The sequence below is a fragment of the Martes martes genome (genome assembly GCF_963455335.1).
Source record: "Martes martes genome assembly, chromosome: 14".
Taxonomy (NCBI): domain Eukaryota; kingdom Metazoa; phylum Chordata; class Mammalia; order Carnivora; family Mustelidae; genus Martes; species Martes martes.
This window is the reverse complement of record NC_137902.1, coordinates 36,836,897-36,855,617: the sequence shown is the minus strand read 5'-3', so window position 1 is coordinate 36,855,617 and position 18,721 is coordinate 36,836,897. Positions and strand designations below refer to the sequence as shown.

The 18,721-nt window shown below is 41.5% G+C and overlaps 1 protein-coding gene across 1 annotated transcript; it reads left to right on the top strand.

Annotated features, from left to right (window-relative positions):
* Window positions 1-5,042: 5,042 nt before the first annotated feature.
* Window positions 5,043-16,636, top strand: IFIT5 (interferon induced protein with tetratricopeptide repeats 5). The gene is made up of 2 exons (XM_080823015.1): window positions 5,043-5,366; window positions 13,493-16,636. Exons 1-2 carry the CDS (start codon window positions 5,362-5,364, stop codon window positions 14,934-14,936), a joined length of 1,449 nt encoding a protein of 482 aa, XP_080679141.1. The 5' UTR covers window positions 5,043-5,361; the 3' UTR covers window positions 14,937-16,636.
* Window positions 16,637-18,721: the final 2,085 nt, after the last annotated feature.

Below are 18,721 nucleotides of genomic sequence, written 5' to 3'. Positions count from 1 at the left end.
TCCAAGGGAAGGGCTGGATGCCTGTTGCCCAAGAGGCTTCACCAGGCTCCATGTGTGGGCATGTCCAGGGCTCTCTGACTTGGGTCCTAAGGTGGGAAGATCTAGATTGCCCTGGCCTGAGGATCACAGCAGAGCACCTGCTCCAGCAGCTGCACAGTCAGAGACATGACATAATTCCCCAAATTATAATGGGGAAGTGCTCCTGCTGGAGGTTAGTACAGACTGCCCACTGCACAGATGGAGGGATTTGTCATACATAATGATAGTAACATCCAGTTACTAAATGCTCTGCAGTGAGACATGCTTTCCGTGTGTTATTCCATTTCACTTCACCACAACCCCATGAGGAAAGATCTATGACTATCTTGATTTCATTGGTAAGAAATTTTGGCTTAGGAAGGTGAACCAGGGCACATGTCTGGCTCAGTCAGAAAAGCACGCAACTCCTGATCTCAGCGTCATGAGCTGGAGCCCCATGTTGAGGGTGGAGTTTACTAAATAAATAAATAAATGTTTAAAAAAAAAAAGGTGAACTAACCAGCCCATGATGACATAGCCAGTAATGGCAAAGTCCAATACTGAAACCAGACAATGTGATTCCAGGTGGTCTTTGCCACTGTCTTGAGCGCACAAAAGCAAATAAAGGTGAAATGTCTTAGTATTTCTTTTTTTTTTTTTAAAGATTTTTATTTTTATTTATTTGACAGAGAGAGAGGTCACAGGTAGGCAGAGAGGCAGGCAGAGAGAACAGGGGAAGCAGGCTCCCCACTGAGAAGAGAGCCGGATGTGGGGCTCGATCCCAGGACCCTGAGATCATGACCTGAGCCGAAGGCAGAGGCTTAACCCACTGAGCCACCCAGGCGCCCCTGTCTTAGTATTTCCTATTGTGCCCAAGCTGGAGAGGCGTGAAGGGAATCTCAGGGAAAAAATGTCCTATTGGTCCCATATCTGACAATAAGGCTTTTTCTGTAATGGAGATTTACCCCCTTGTACGATGCAGAGCACGCATCCCTATAATAAGTGAGATGGTGTATGTCTGAAGAATCCCCTACCATCAGGTAGTTCTGTCAAGGAAACAGGTCTAAGAGTTCCTTCTAATGCCTTAGGTTTGCTTACCTCCAGGTAACACAAGGTTTGTCTAATAGCCACTCTTCCCTTTAATTCTACCAGAGTGAGAAATATGAAAGGTAAACACTCGTTGGAGAATTAGTTCATTCTTTATTAGGCAACTCTTCCCACTTACACCCAAAAAGCAGAGTTCAATGATGTAAAATAAATCCCTGGATTATGTGATGTGTTTGTGTTTTGACAATCTCCGGAGATTACTGTTACTGAAGTGTCTTATAATCCAATACCGTCTCTCTATCCCATCCCTCCCTACTCTGGGAGAGAACTCTGCACTTCTCAGGGTTCAGTAACGCTAAAGTGTGGGACAGCTTGGCTGTTTGCAGAGAATGACAAGCAGCAAATTTAGGAAAACAGATACTCTTTAGTACTGAAAATGCTACTGCTAGAAGTATCTGGATGGCTTAGTCAGTTAAATGTCCAGCTCTTGATTTTGGCCTGGGTCAGGATCTTGGGGTAGCGGGATCCTGCCTCAAGTTGTGCTCCATGCTCAGAGTGGGATCTTCTTGGGATTCTCTCTCTCCTGCTCCTCTCTCCACTCACATGCTCTCTCTAAATAAATAGATAAAATCTTAAACAAAAATGTAATTGCCAGCCTCACATATGAATATCTCTAGGCATTAGCAAGTGGTCTCTTTAAACTGACAGTTGAATTTCATGAGCTTGTTACTCCCATGCAACTGACTGACAAAACCTCATTGGTGTCCTTAGTTACCTCCACTCTGGAATTTCTCCAAGTGCCAAGGGGGTGTCTCTCATGTACCCTAAATCAGGCCAAGCCACAACGCCTGCCATTCACTATTGTTAAGTACTGCAGCCCCAGGTCTTTGCTAATTGTGGTCTGCACGCTACTGCAGGTTCCAGCTCTTTGGAGATCACCCTAGCCACCAACGTCTCCATTCCCACAATGCTGTGAGTGCTGGAACTGCACTGGGATTAAGAGCCTCTACCTGCAGCCTGCCCAGCTTGAATGACTCACCCTCAGTTTGAGTCCACAGCTCTGGAGCTTATCCCCAGCCAGGCCAAATGTGATACAGCCACCTCCACGCTGGAGTCCATGCTGAAGGGAGTAGGCCTTCTGGGACATTCCCCTTGATATCCACCCTTTCACACAGGTCTCCTTCTGAACTCCAGTATCATCCCCAACTGCCCTTTGTCTGTATTCAGCCATTTCTTTTCTACCCAAAGTCCACCGCCTATGTATTTCAGGCTGTGCTCTGAAGACATGAGGGTATTATTGATACCAGTGATTCTTGGAGGAGGGGCATAACAGGGGAGAGGATTTGGGGCCTTAGAGGAAAAAAAAAAAGTTGTGTTTGCCAACTAATAGAGATAATTTTGGGGGGGGGTGAGGATTTGGGGCCTTAGAGGAAAAAAAAAAGTTGTGTTTGCCAACTAATAGAGATAATTTTGGGGGGGGGTCACAACTGCAGGGTTCCAGCTGACATCTAGTGGTTATAAATAAGGATGCTTCTTAAACATCACTAGACAGTTTCCCATGACAAAGAATTATCCAGCCCAAACGTCAGTAGCTGCCAAGGTTGAGAAACTCTGCCTTACATATATTTCTTAGAGGAGTTATTACTTAAGTTTCAGTTTCTCAAGCCGATTTTAGGTCAGTTGCCATGTTTCACTTTCTATTTCCTTTTTCCCTAGTTGCTGTGTTTTACATCTTGGTAAGAATAAATCAAGGGGTTCCTGGGTGGCTCAGTCAATTAAGTATCTGTCCTTTGGCTCAGATCATGATCCCAGGGTTCTGGGATTGAGCCCCACATCGGGTTCCCCACTTGGCGGAAAGCCTGCTTCTCCCTCTCCCTCTGCCTGCCACTCTCTCTGCTTGCACGCTCTCTCGTGCTCTCTCTGTCAAATAAATAAACATTTTTTGAAAAGAATAAATCCAAAAGACAATGCACTTATTGATTTGCCGAAGACCGCACCCAATCCACCTTTCTGTGAAAATAAAGATTGATCTATAAATCCCACCTAATAATTTCAACATGTTCAACACCCATTCAACAGGTCTTCGTTTCCTCCATCCTGAAAATGTGTATTCTTTAAATTTTTTTTAAGATTTTGTTTATTTATTTGACAGAGATCACAAGTAGGCAGAGAGGCAGGCAGAGAGAGAGGAAGGGAAGCAGGCTCCCTGCTGAGCAGAGAGCCCGATGTGGGGATCCCAGAACCCCGGGACCGGGACCGGGGACCATGACCTGAGCTGAAGGCAGAGGCTTTAACCCACTGAGCCACCCAGGCGCCCCATACTCTTTAAATTTTTTACAGGTAGTTTTTGTCTTTCTGAATTTGAATTCTTAACTATATATAGATAACCAGGATTTCTTTTTCCTTTGATGTTTACTTCTGATTGCTTAGTTGCTATTCATTTAAACCTTTATAAGCAAAGACAATCTCTTGACCCAGATAAGCTAAGAGAAAGGAAGGGAAAGAAGTGGAAACAAGGAAGAAAAAACACAATCAACATACTGGAAATTTTTTCGAACAGTGGAGGACTATTTTTTAAATTCTTTTTATTCTTTTTTTAAAAATTTTATTTGTTTATTTGACAGAGAGAGAGAGATCAAAAGTAGGTAGAGAGGCAGGCAGAGAGAGTGGGGGAAGCAGGCTCCCTGCTGAGCAGAAAGACTGAGATCATGACCTGAGCCAAAGGCAGAGGCTTAACCCACTGAGTCATCCAGGTGCCCCGAAATTCTTTTTATTCTTAATTCTTTTAAATTTTTAAAAATTCTTAGTAAGAAGGAAATTCTAGGTTTATTTTCTACCCATACTAAACCATTCAATACCTTTTCTAAAATGTGGCTTCCCGCTTCAGAAAAACACTACAATAGCCTTTAGGCCCACCACATTACCTCTCAGACCTCAATTCTTAGGACTTTTCCCCTGCTCTTCCCATTCCAACCACACCTTTCATGCCAATTATGCTTCACCTCCAGGGGTTTGCATCTACTGTCTCCCATGCCGGGAACTTTCTTCCCTAGCTCCTTATCTCCAGTGCCCACTCCTCACCCACTTCAGATCTTTGCTCAGTTGCCACTTTCTCAGTGAAACAAGCTATTCAGCTATTACCAACAGCTTTATACTAGCAAAAATACCCCGCATTCCAAACCTCTCTGTGCTTTTTCTCCATACCATCTGATACATAATGTTTCACTTGTTCTTTACTATTTTTATCTCCTGTACTAGAAGATAACTCCAAAAAAGTAGGTCCTCTGTTTTCATCGTTACTATATTGATAGTACCTTGAACAATGTCTGGTTTTAGCAGCTGTCCAATATAATTTGTTGAATGAATGAATGATTGAATTACAGTGGAAAAAAAGTCTAGGTTTATTGGTATTTGGCATTTTCTGCTTAGCTTCCCAATACCACCCCCATCTTCACTAGAATCTTATTATGGTGAGTAAGGCTGGCAAGGGCACAGAAGACAAGCACTCTTACACAATTGTGAGTGGACGTGTACAAACCTCTATTCAAAGCTATTCAGCAATACTTATCAATTGCTAAACTGTATACACATCTTGACCCCAAAAGTTCCTTAAATTTACCCAACGGAAATAATGGCACTGGTGTACAGCGTTGTACCTGTTTTTTTGTTTTTTTGTTTTTTGTTTTTTTCAGTGAAGACGGGAAGCAAGGGCTTCAGTTTCAGCTTAGGATGCAGAAAGCTGGAAACAGCATCGGTGCCACCCTTACAACAAAAATAACGCTGAACAATCTCCTCTCGTTTTATTTAAAAATAAATAAATAAGGTTGCTCGAGCACCACGCAGGCTTAGCAAGACAGGTGAGAGCCCAGGCCAAAGTCCAGAGGGCCAGCTGCAAATTCCACACGGAACCACACGGAGCTCTGCAAACGTGCACGCCCCCCCGCCCCGCCCCCGCTCCCTCCAACCCGGGGTTTCTCAGTCGAGCCGGGGCCCCACTCAGCTCTAGCAGAAGTTTCCGTTTCCTGGAACTGGACTCCGCCTAGTCCGAGATCAGATTCACTTTCCAGCTCCCTCTTCCCGCTCTGGTCCTGCGTTTAACAAAGCCAACGCCTGGGCAGCAACCTCGCGCAGTAGAGACCTGGTGGCAAGAGCCCACCGCCCGCCCGCACTCCCTGCGCACGCGCACACGCCCGCTCGCGCGCGCGTCCCGCCGCTCCGCAGGCCGGGATCCCAGCCCTGAGGAGAAAGCCCGAGGGGACTGCCGCCTCCCGGGGCTACACGCAGCGCCCAGCCACGATGAGGTAAAGACTTTCCCCGCTTCTGCCCCCAGACCGCGTAGGCCTTTGTTTCAAGCCGGTGGTGTTTTGTTTTTTTTTCCCAGCCCGTTGCCCGCACCGCGCCGCGGCCCTTCAAGGGGCCGAGCCCCTCGCGCCCTGCAGCCGGGCGTCGGGTTTGGGGCGTCCCCTCGAGAGCCGTGACTCGGTTCCGGGCGTCTGGAGTCGGGCCTGGCGGGGAAGGTCGCCGAGCGCGCGCTTCCCCGAAGCCCCGACCCTCTCCGGTCAGGACTGTCCGGCCGGGGTGGGGGGCGGGGGCAGGCGACGCTACCCGGGAGACAGCCCCCTCCCTGCGGCTCTACTCTGCCGCGGAGGCGGCGGCGACCGTGTTTGGTTGGCAGCCGCCGCCAGGGCCATTCCGGGCGGCTTCTACGTGGCAGGCGTCTCCTGAGGCCCGTCGCCTTCCTCCCTTTCCCGGGACGGCAGCTGCCATTCCCCCGATGTGGGCAGACACGATTTGGCCGCAGCCCTGCAGTTGTCACCTAGGTCGGCTACTGCCATTTTGCCTTTCTGGTTTCTGGGTCTGAGTTCTTCCCTTCTTGTGAGCTGCCTTTGAACCGCGTCCAGATTCCTATTATTCCGCCCAGTCCGCTATTGGAGGCGGGGGGGGGGGGGTGTTCTCTTCTGTCTCCTTTACTGCCTTATGGTAGTGGGGTCCTTTTCTCACCCGCTTTGTGTCCCCAGGGGCTGGCACCCTGCCCTGTGCGCGATGAGTGAACCGCAGTTAGTAAGAGGGATGAGAGGTTAAGCTCTTGGGCTCCTGAAGCAGACAGCCCTTCTAAATCCTCATTCTGAACACCTACTAGTTGGGTGACCCAAAGCAAAGTTGCTTAAAACTCTGTGTCTGTCTCTTATCCGTACAAATCAATGAGCTCCCAATCTTAGGACTGTGGGGTTAGTTGATTGCTTAGTACTTAATATTTGCAAACGTTTATTATTATTTTAAGTAAAAAGGAAATTTAATAAGTGCTTCACTTCTAATATCTGTAAGAATGGAAGGAGGTATCAGGAAGATGTCTGAATAAATGAGAAGAAAAGGGATGGGCTGTATGGTATGCAGGATGGGCTGGAAGAGGGGTGGAACCCAGTTGGGGTTTAACTGTCCCCCAAGGACAATGAAAGACTGCTCCTTCCTGGCCAAACCCCCCAAATTCCCTATGCCTCTTCAGACACAATAACCTCTCTCTGCCAGCTTTCCAGAGACAGAGTTTTGAAAAGTTAAACTTCGCATAGCATCCATTTGGGCATAAATTCCACAGAGTCTGGGCAAGGCACTTCAGTGACTGACTGATTATCCCCTTGAGATCTCACAACTACATTCATATTACCTGAGGCAGCCTTCTTTATCGTCCTTCAGCTGGGCTGGTGTAAACTTTGCAACGGAAACATGTTCATTATACTGTATGGATGGGCGGGGGGCTGTTAAGCCCATTTGCCATGGATCTGGGCAGGTTGTTAAGGGGATGTCTTGCTCATGATTTGGGTGCAGTTACACGAGAAAAAGGAACAACTACCAATGGACAATTGTACTGGGTTTCCCAGTCAGGACCATGGGAAACAGTCCAAAACTTATTTTCAAAATCCAAACATGAAGCCAGACAGAGAGCATGCCAAGATTTAAGACAAATGAGATAGGGAAAACTGAAATGGGAGAAAGCCTGGAGCCATTAGCAGAAGGTGAAGAACTAGTAAGAATTCTCTCGTCTGGAATCCAGGTGCTTTTTACGCTAAGCCTATACCTTTGGGCTGGACATGCCAGAAACTGCCAGTATATAACTGCATTCATTCAACACATATTTATTTATTGAGCTTCTATTAACTGCCTAGAATAATAGATTCCAGGGACACAGTGCTGGGGACCCAGTGGTGAAAAATATAAAATCGGAACAAGGTCCCTATTCTTATGGGGCTTACATTTAAATGGGGGCAATAGATCAACAATAGATAATTAAGTAAATAACACAATTGAGAAAGTATTAAGAGTTACAAGGAAAATAATGTAATGGCCTAAGATAGTAACCTAGAATGGAGGGGACTATTTTAGATATTTCTGCTATGGGTAGCCTCCTGGGTAGAGAATGTTGGAGCTGAGTTATAGGAAAGAGCTAGTTATGCAAAGATTTAGAAGCAAAACATTCCCAGGGTAAAATGACCAGGTTTAAAGTCCTTGAACTTGGTATGTTCAAGATAGGAAAGTCAAGGTCCAGAACACAGTGAATGAAGAGGAGAGTAGAAGGAGAAAAGGTTGGACAGATAGATAAGGCCAAGTCCTTTAGGGACTTAAAGGACGTGGCAAGGACTGGATTAATATCTAAGGGTGTTGGGAAGCCATTGGGAGATTTTAAGCAGGAGACCGACATCATCTGGTTTACATTTTCAAAAGTTTAGTTGGACTCTGAGGGGATCAAGAGCCAAAGCTGGAAGACCAGATTTTTGCCCCAGCTCAAAGGAACGGTAATTGTGGTTTAGACTAGTAAAACGGTAGTAAAAGTGGAGGAAAGTGCTTGGATTTCAGGTTTATCTGGGTGTTAGATTTAACAGGACTTCCAACTGGATTGGGTAAGAGGTTGAGAGGAAAAGATCAGATTACTCCTGGATTCTTTGGCCTGTGGAACTAAGAGGTGCCAAAAAAGATTGAGGGAGGAACAAGCTCAAGGAATCCAGATTTCTGGATTGCTTATGTTTATTTGAGATGCCAACTGAACTTCTAACTGAAGGTGTGAACTGAAAATTCATTAAGTCTGGAATTCAGGGGAGAGATCAGAGATCAGAGATTAGATCAGAGATTAGGTTGTAAATATGAAATGCTTTTATTTTTTCATTCATTACTACTAATTGTGCAATTAATTCAGTTCTGTAACTTCTGTCACTTTTTGCTATTAGGACAACCCCTTTCCAGTTCCTAAAACTCTGTCTGATTCAGTTTAAAACATCAAGCTAGTATTTGACTTAAAGCACTCTTCTCCTCCTTCCCAACTCCCACCAAATATTGATGTAAAGTGCTATACAGAAAGGGAAATGTGATAGACTAGACTAGACTAGACTAGACTTTAGCTAAGGTGGTCAGGGGTACACCTCTTTGAAGAGCTGACATTTGAGCCAAAACCAGAATTGTGAGAATTAAGTAAGCGCTAGAACTCTCTGAGGAAGAGTTCACAAAATGAGGGAGGAAAAAGCCCATGCAGATGCCCTGAGGTAGATACATACTTGGCAGAAGAAGTAACAGTTTTTTTAAAGGCCTGTATGGCTAGAGTGCAGGGAGTGGAAGGAAGGTTGTACAAAATGAGGCTAGAGAAGTAGACATGGGCTGGATGACAAAGGGCATAGCAACAATGATTAAGAGATTGAAGCTGGAGATAAAGTTTTGAATATTAACAACGTATAGTTTCACTTAAGCTTCATGTTCCATCTTTCTTGCAGTTGTCCCTGCCTCTCTTCTACAAGCATCATTTTCTCCCTTACTACTGGATCATTCCTATTGGCATATCATAACATATTATTAAGTTATTAAAAATATTGTGGTTAAAAATTATTTTGACATTTTTGTCAGCCTTCCTCCAGATACAGCTCTATTTCTCTAGTTCCTTCATAGTAAAATTCTTTGAGAGAGTGGCCTCTACTCCCCATATCTACTTCTTTACCTCACATTATCCCCTCAACCCACTCCAGTAATTTTTTTATTTGTTTGTTAAGATTTTATTTATTAGTTAGAGAGAGGGAAAGAGAGCATGGGGCATGGGGGTTGGGGGAGCAGAGGGAGAATGAGAAGCATACTCCCTGCTGAGCAGGGAGCTTGATGCGGGACCTATCCCAGGACTCCAAGATCATGACCCGGGCCAGACACTTAAGCCACTGAGCCACCCAGGCACCCTCCAGTAATGTTTTCATCCCTACCTTTCTACTGAAACACTTATCCTGGTCCCCCACAGCTTTACTCCTGCCAAAACAGTGATCTCTTTTCTGTCCTCAATTACTCAATCTCTTAGAATAATTTTGCACATTGAATATTCATCTCTCTTTCTTAAAACATTTTCTTCCTTAGGCTTTCATTGATACCAGATTTCTTAGTTTTCCAGCTCCCTCACTCATGATTCTTTCTTTGCCTCCTTTCCTGGTCCTTCTAGTCTACTTGACCTAGAGTGTCTCACAGCTTAGTTTTTGGCCGCCTTCTCAGTCTATGCTCACTCCTTAGGTAATCTCATTCTAGATCTTGTGGTTTTAAAGTCCATCTGCATGTCTGTGACTCCTGATTTTATAACCTTAGTTCTAACTTCACTCTTCCTCATCCCCAGTATTGTATTCCTTAATATCCAATTTCATACTTGGCATCTTCACTTGGATGTGTAATAGACATCTCAAAATTAACATTTCCATATAGGCCCCTTGATTTGTCCACTCACTTCCTCAAGTCAAAAGTATAGGAATCATCCTGGATTCTCTCTTTTCCTCATGGCCCTCCCCACACCAAATCCATCAGAAAGACCTGTCAGCTCTGCCTCAAATATAACCAGTGCAGTCCTCACCAACCCTCCATTGCAACCACAGTGTAAGCTTGCATCATCTCTCCTTGGATTTCCTTGACAGCTGTTTTCAAGCCTCTTTTAGGGAGATTTGCTCTCGCCATGCTCTTTCTATTTTAACCACCTCTCAAATTCCCTGGCAACTTCCCATTTTTTTCTCCTTTTCTGCTTTATTTTTCCTCTTTATCACCATCTAACATACTTTATATTTTCTTTTTTTAAAAAATCTTTTATTGGCCACCCCACTGCCCTATTAGAATATAAGCTACATGAAGTCAGGGTGTTTTTTCTGTTTTATTCACTGCTGTATCCCAGCACTTAGAACATGCCCTCTACATTGTACTTCTCAGTTAATCTTGGTTGAACAAATAGCTTCCATATCAGTTTGCAAACTTCCTCTCTTGATCCTTGATTGTTCATTCTCCTCACAGCAGCCAGAGGGATTTTTTAAAAACTTATATCAAACATTATCATTTTTCTACTTGAAATTTCCCCCAGTGGTTTCCCATTGCAGTTAGGGTAAAATTTATGTTCCTTATCATGGACTCCCACATCCTGCATCATCTGCCCCTGCCTACTACTACACCTCATCTTCTGCTATTCCTCTTTACACTTTTCTTCCTTTGTCCCCTGAACACACCAAGTTTGTTCTCATGTCAGGGCCTTTCCACTCACTGATCTCAGCCCAAACCAGGTTTCCTCATTCTCAACATTATTGACATTTCGGGCTGGATAATTCATTGTTGGGACCGACCTGTGCATTGTAGGATATTTAGCAACATCCCTGGCCCAGTAGGTGCTAGTAGCATTCCTCCAGTGATGACAACCAACATTATCTCCAGACATTACCATATATCCCCTAGGGAGCAAAAGCACCCTGGTTGAGAAGCAGTGGCTTAGACCATTCTGCCCTCAGATCTTTTATGATTGCCTCCATTTCATTGTTGAGATCTTACTTCAATTGCCCCTTTCTACGAAAGCTGTCCTTTCATAATTATAACTAAAGTACCTCCCCAACCACCACCATTGTTAATTCCATTACTCAGATTTTTTTTCTTAACATTTACTACTACCTGGAATTATATTGTCTGTTTGTTTTCATATTGATTTGTCTACGTATTTGTTTTCCATCAACTGCTTTGTTTCTTCCTCTCCCAGAATGTAATTGCCAAGAAAGAGCCATTTTCTAACTTGTTCACTGCTATCCACTACAACTAGGATATTGCCTGACACATATGACATGAAGTGGTCAATAAATGTTTTGAGGGCACTATTACTATAGTTCCCATAAACATTTATACAACTATATATTTATATTTTACATACAAGGGGATGGGGGTCTTTGTATGCATTTGAAGGAAGTAAACACACATTCACATGCACATACCCTGTCTACTATTCAGATATTGTTCATAATTACGGCATTTTCCTCTGAGAGAAGACTTAAGGAATTTTTTTAAAAAATTTATTTTATTTTATTTTTATTTATTTGCCAGACAGAGATCACAAGTAGGCAGAGAGTCAGGCAGAGAGAGAGGTGGGGCGGGGGGGGGGGGCAGGCTCCCTGCTGAGCAGAGAGCCTGATATGGGGCTCGATCCCAGGACCCCGGGATCATGACCCGAGCTGAAAGCAGAGGCTTTAACCCACTGAGCCACCCAGGCGCCCAGGAATTTTTTTTTTCCAATTTTAGTATATGTGCTGCCAAAGCGAACACAGGAATTTTTTTTCTTTTTTCTATACATTTCTTAATTATGGTTAATCATAGATTGAGAAAGTCTTTTTTTTAAGACTTTATTTATTTATTAGAGAGATAACATAAGTGGGGTGGATGGGGGAGAGGGAGAGGGAGAAGCAGTCTCCCCCACTGAGCAGGGAGCCTGATGTGGGGCTCCTTCCCAGGACCCTGGGATCATGTCCTGGGCCGAAGGCAGATATTTAACCAACTGAGCCACCCAGTCTTTCTTAACTGTCACACTCCCACTATCAGCAAAGCAAAAAAAATAAAACCAGGTATGTTAATTAGGATTTTGTCAGTTGCTGACAATAGAAACCTAATTTAGAGTGGCTTAAGCAGGAGGTTATTTCTTTAAGTAAATAGGAGTCCAGGGGTAGATAAGGTGATCCAGGCAAGACTGTTTATAGTCACTATCTTAAACTCTGCTTTCCTCTCTATGAGATTTTTTCTCAGTCAGGCAGACTCTCCCCCCAAGTTTGGAAAGATGGCCACCAGCAAACCCAAGGTTGTATTGTACCAACATAAAATTTTTAGAAGGAAGAGAGATAGTTCCATCAAAGTCCCATTTCAACAAAAGTGTATTTTAATTGGACTACCTCTGAATATATCACTGGGACCAGGGAATGGCTAGAATATCATGTCCCTTCCCAGACTTAAAGGTAGACAATCCATTTCAAATCACATGGACTGAGTAGAAGGAGAGGATGTTCCAGAAATGGAAACCAAAAGAATGGGTCCTCACCAAGTAAAAACCACAGATGTCCACAGCACTTGACTATGTACACTTCCTGGGTCACTTCCCTGGAACTTTATGCTGAATTGTAATTGTTTACTTATAAGCTTTGTATAAGCAGGGCTATGTCTTGTTCACGGTTACATACTCAGGGTTACTTAGAAGATCTTGCACATAAAATGGTCTCAGTAATGAATAAATATTTCCTTGCCCTTCCTTCCCTCTGTATCTTCCTAGTTTCAGAGATAGTGCCTGTAGTGTGCCCTGCAGAGATTACACTGTGCCTTGCACAAAGGAAGCTCAACAAATATTTGTGAAGTGAATTTTAATAGCAGTGACAAGGTAATAATAAGCATTGGCTAATGTTGCCCACAATTCGAGAGGTCAGAAGGATGTGGCACTTATATCAAATCTGTTAAGCTTACTAAATTTCCTTGTGCCTTTTCCCCATCTTTTTGGAAATCTGTTACTCTCCTTTTATCTATCTCAAACTTAATGCTTTTCCCCATCTGTTGGTATACCAGTTACTATCTGTTTCTGTGCTTTTTCTCTCTGTAGGGGTTCCTTCTTTTCTTTCTTCCTTTCTCTCTTCCTTCCTCCCTCTCTTTTTCCCTTCCTTGCTTCCTCTGTAAAAATGATATATTGGTATGGTTTCTGTGTCTTCTTCAGTGTACTCCTTTTTCTTATTTTGTACCTCTTCTTTCCCTTCCTACTCATAATATAGAAATGGAACTTTTATATTAATTATTGCTATATATATTTATTATTCTTAATTTTCACGGGAAGTAAATAAAACATTTTAAATTCCCTTCTGAAAAATTGGAGGTACTCATGGGTTAGTGACTACCAGAAGGGAATAAATATCCTGTGACATAGATAATCCTGTCATCTCTCCAAAATTGCTTTTGCAATAAATAGTGAGGATATTTCTAGAATTTAACTCTACACCAGGGAAACCAGTATAAAGATATAGAGGACTAGTGCTTTAACTGTAAGATCAAATAAAAGGTAGAATTGTTGTTAAACAAAAAACTGTATATAAGGTTTAAAGATCGATTATTTCCTTCATTTCTTCAAAATTAAAAGGGATTTTATCTTTGACAGTGAAATTCCTAAGGACTCCTTGAAGGCCATTCTGTTGGAGTTAGAATGTCACTTTACATGGAATTTACTTAAGGAAGACATTGATCTGTTTGATGTGGAAGATACAATTGGGCAACAACTTGAATTTCTTACCACAAAATCCAGACTCACTCTTTATAACCTATTGGCCTATGTGAAACACCTGAAAGGCCAAAATAAAGATGCTCTAGAGTGCCTGGAACAAGCAGAAGAAATAATCCGGGAAGAACACTCAGACAAAGAGGAAATACGAAGTCTGGTCACTTGGGGAAACTATGCCTGGGTATATTATCACATGGACCATCTCAAAGAATCTCAGAAGTATATAGACAAAATAGGGAATGTTTGCAAGAAATTGTCCAGTCTTTCTAATTACAAGTTGGAGTGTCCTGAGATTGACTGTGAAAAAGGATGGGCACTCTTGAAATTTGGAGGAAAGTATTACCAAAGGGCTAAAGCAGCTTTTGAGAAGGCTTTGGAAGTCGAACCTGACAATCCAGAATTTAACATCGGCTATGCCATCACAGTGTACCGGCTGGATGATTCTGACAGAGAAGGGTCTATAAAGAGCTTTTCCCTGGGCCCTCTGAGGAAAGCTGTTACCTTGAACCCAGATAACTCCTACATTAAGGTTTTTCTGGCACTGAAGCTTCAAGATGTACATGCAGAAGCTGAAGGGGAAAGGTATATTGAAGAAATCCTGGACCAGATATCATCCCAACCATATGTCCTTCGTTATGCAGCCAAATTCTACAGGAGAAAAAATTCCTGGGACAAAGCTCTGGAACTTTTGAAAAAGGCTTTGGAGGTGACACCAACCTCTTCCTTCCTGCATCACCAGATGGGACTTTGCTATAGGGCACAAATGATCCAAATCAAGAAGGCTACACGAAACAGACCTAAAGGCAAGGATAAACTGAAAGTTGATGAGCTGATTACATCTGCTATATTTCATTTCAAAGCAGCTGTGGAAAAGGATTCTATGTTTGCATTTGCCTACACGGATCTGGCCAACATGTATGCTGAGGGAGGCCAGTACAGCAATGCTGAAGAAGTTTTCCAAAAAGCCCTTCGTCTGGAGAACATAACTGATGATCACAAACATCAGATCCACTATCACTATGGCCGCTTTCAGGAATTTCACCGTAAATCAGAAAGTACTGCTATCCACCATTATTTAGAAGCCTTAAAGGTCAAAGACCGGTCGTCCCTACGCACCAAATTGACAAGTGCGCTGAAGAAATTGGCTGTCAAGAGACTCAGTCACAATGCTTCAGATGTGCAGAGTTTAAGTGCGCTAGGGTTTGTTTACAAGCTGGAAGGAGAAAAAAGGCAGGCTGCTGAGTACTATGAGAGGGCCCAAAAGGTAGATCCAGAAAATGAAGAATTCCTTACTGCTCTCTGTGAGCTTCGACTTTCTATTTAAATACATACACTAGGAAATTAGTTCTAAGCTTTTCTCTCCATTTTGGGTCATTATATTTTTTTTTGTTTATTATTTTAACCCATTGTTCATTATAGAGCTATTTTTTTGGATGGTTATGTACCAAGCATCATGCTAAATACTTTATATATACATAATGTTGACTCTTTTGCTGTTTTCCTTTTTTTAAAATTAATATAGTCCATTGAGAAACAGATATTTCAGCTATTGTAACTTTTAAAAATGGTATGGCCATTTATACCCTTTATTTTTGCTATTTATGGTAATTTTCGATTAAATATTATCAAATTTTCCATATTACTCACACAGTGAGTATAATTCTGTATAAACCCTGACACCTACGTCAGGAATACTCTTTCAGGAGTGCAAAATTATATTAGTTAAGCTCTTAATTATGTAGCTTGCAAAAGATGGACCCTTCCAGTTACAGATGTTTCAACTTTAATGAGAATGTTTAACCCTCAACCTGATAGTCACCTAAAGAATCCTCTTTGTTGAAAGAAAAAAGTTCATAATAATAAAAAGCTTGTCATCTGTGGGGACTTCAATAAAAAGAGAAAAAACAAATAGAAAAAAAAAAAAGACTTCTTCAAATACTGAACTTAAGGGACCCAGGAGAAATAACAAATATTATCTCCCAAATTAATTTTACTCCTTCCTATTAAAATTCCAGTATGCTTAGGCTAAAATCATTGAGATAGAAAGCAGGCCAATTGAGGGGCGCCTGGGTGGCTCAGTGGTTTAAAGCCTCTGCCTTCGGCTCAGGTCATGATCTCAGGGTCCTGGGATCGAGCCCCGCATCGGGCTCCCTGCTTGGCGGGGAGCCTGCTTCCTCGTCTCTCCCTCTCTGCCTGCCTCTCTGCCTACTTGTGATCTCTGTCTGTCAAATAAATAAATAAAAAAATCTTAAAAAAAAAAAAAAAAGCAGGCCAATTGAGAAATTGGGAGAAATGATAAACAAATGGTAAAATAGATGTCCCTAATCTACTTCCTTAGATTACCAAGATTTCTGTGATTTGGTTTTGGGTCTGGACTGGATTGTTCTCATACTCCCAATTTCTGGCTTTTGGTTAATTGTTTTATAATTCCAAATTTACTTCTGTGAAGCTTTTTCTTTTGTCTAAAGTTTTCGGATTGACATGTTTTCCTATATATAGATTCTACAGGAATAGTTAAGCCCTGCTTTCAGTTTTAATATCCATCTTGAAGGGTCAGTGTTTAAGGGCTCTTATCCCAGGGGACATTTTTAATTGGGATGTTGCTAAAAGTAGCTTCTCTAATGTTGTTTCTTTGGTTATATACTACACAATTGTATTTACCACCACAGTTTTAGCGGAAAAGTGTGCCACGTGATTTAATTCTCCATACCTCTAATGTAGCTCTTAAAACTACTGTATACATATTTGTGTGTTTTTTACTTTTTGTTACTTTTTTAAAAAAAATTTTTCTATTATGGTTGTGAATATTATAAAAGTAATGAATTCTCATTGTAAAATTTCAAACATAACAGAAGCATATGAGTTTAAAAGTAGGGACACCCCCCCCTTACCCTTCCCTAATTCTACACCAGCATGGTAACCTGTTAACAATTTAATATGTATCCTTCTAGATATTTTTTCTATGCATATTCAAACATACATCCATACTGCAATGTATTTCATAAATTAAAATTTGAAAATGTTTTACTTAGGTCCCTGCTGTTTTTATTTTGCTCATTCCATTTGTTTATTCAAGAAGGAAGAATGGGGAAGGGAATGATTTTTTACTTAAGTATTTCAGAAATTCAGGACTCAAGTCCTGACCTATCAGTAGAAGCATTTGTCGCATTTTGCAGCAAATATTTTATTTTGCAACAAGTCATTTTCCCCTATTGAGAATAATGTTGTAATTAAAATTGTGTTCCCAAGTAGGAAATTCACACATAATATAATACAGTTATGATACCAAAACAAAAATACAACTATAAGCCTCTATTTAGATATTTAGACTTTAAAGTCTATTAAGTGACTTTAAAATTCTCTAGATATTATAACATACCAATATATAAGAAGTCAAATACCAATAAAGCATAAAATCAGCATATGAAAAATACAACTCTGTAAAATACTGAACTAAAATTAGTATGTTTATAATAACGGTAAATTTTGTCATTAATTGTTCTTGTCTTTCTAAAATGTAAAACTATTTAGAGGTAATTTTATAGAGTCTTGGGTTTAAAAAAAGACCTCAGAGTTCATTTGCCTTTATCAATTAACCTTCAAAACTTAGAGCTTGAATTATCTTCCTAAATGATAATTTCATTTTCAGATAGTCTGTATTCTTACACATTTGTTTCTTCCATATAACTGAAGACTTTTGGCCTGAAGTTTACACATTTTGGGCTGTCTTTTGGGACCTCAAAGATCTAATCCTTTTGAGAGGTGACACTTTGTATCAGAACTCTTAGTTGCAAATGGCAGAAAACCTAGCTCAAACTGACCTAAGCAAAAATGGGAATGTAATGGCTATTGTAATTTTGTAATCCAGAGGCGGTACTAGTTTTGGATAAATTTGAAGAAATTTGAGTCACCAAATATAGATCAGTGGCTATTATTATATGATTATAAATCAAGTTATGCTGAGTAGCCATAAACCAAATGTCTACTATATATGTCTTAAAAGTATTTGAAGAAAATTGTTCTATGTACCCTAAGAATCCTTTTAAGATAAACATGCCATTATATTTCACCCCATCCCCATCTATATCATGGTCAGTTTTAGTTCTCCTCAAATTGTCTTTATCATTTGCTAGTGGTTTGTGCTGAGATTAACTTAATATCCAAAGTGAGGTTTTAGGACTATGGTAGAATGATCCTTTCTTTTTTCTATAAACTATATTTCCCTGAATGTAGCCAAAATCAAAATCTCTCCTTGGTATCTACCCATGTGTTGTTTTTTCCACACATGCCATTTTAAGGCATCTTTTCCACATCCTATACCTGAGCATTTGGCTTTTGAAAGTGTTTTATGTTACTTGGTAGCATTCAGCACTTCAATTCAGATAACCTGTACCTCTTGAAGAGTTTTTATATAAAATGCCAACTGCAAATAACACTACAGCTAGTAGAAAACCCAACTTAAGTTTTCTTTCTAATGGTAACAAAAATAAATCTTGGTGATTTTTTTTCTTTTTAGATTTTATTTTTTTATTTGAGAGAACAAGTGGAGGGGAGAGGCAGAGGGAGAGGGAGAAACAGGCTCCCTGCTGAGTAGGGGACGTGATGCGGGGCTTGATCCCAGGAATCCAGAATCATGACCTGAGCCAAAGGCAGATGCTTGAATGAGTCACCCAGGCACCCCTTAAATCTTGTTTTCGAGCAAGACCTATTCTTAAGCAGTGTGACCAAGACATAATCACTGTCTACTGAGCTCTGATCCATTGGCTCCATTCTGAGAAAGCTCTGTCTTTGTGATACTAAGATAGCAGCCACATGTACTCTTGTCCAGTGAAAAGAGCATATCTGCTCTTTTATCTGCTCCCCCAGCCACATAAGAAGTCCAAGTATGCTGTCTGATAGGACCACCTGAGGTTACATGCTATTCTCAGATCAGTCATCATGGCCGGGGAGGAAGTTATCACGCTCATTAGTTAGGCTTGAGACACATAGCTGGCCTTGAAATTGAGGGATAGGGAGAAAATTAACTTCCCTGGAAGCAAGTGGATTGTACAGTACAGGGGTGAAATTATCAAGAAAGCTGGTATTGGATACTGACAGTGAAAACACCAA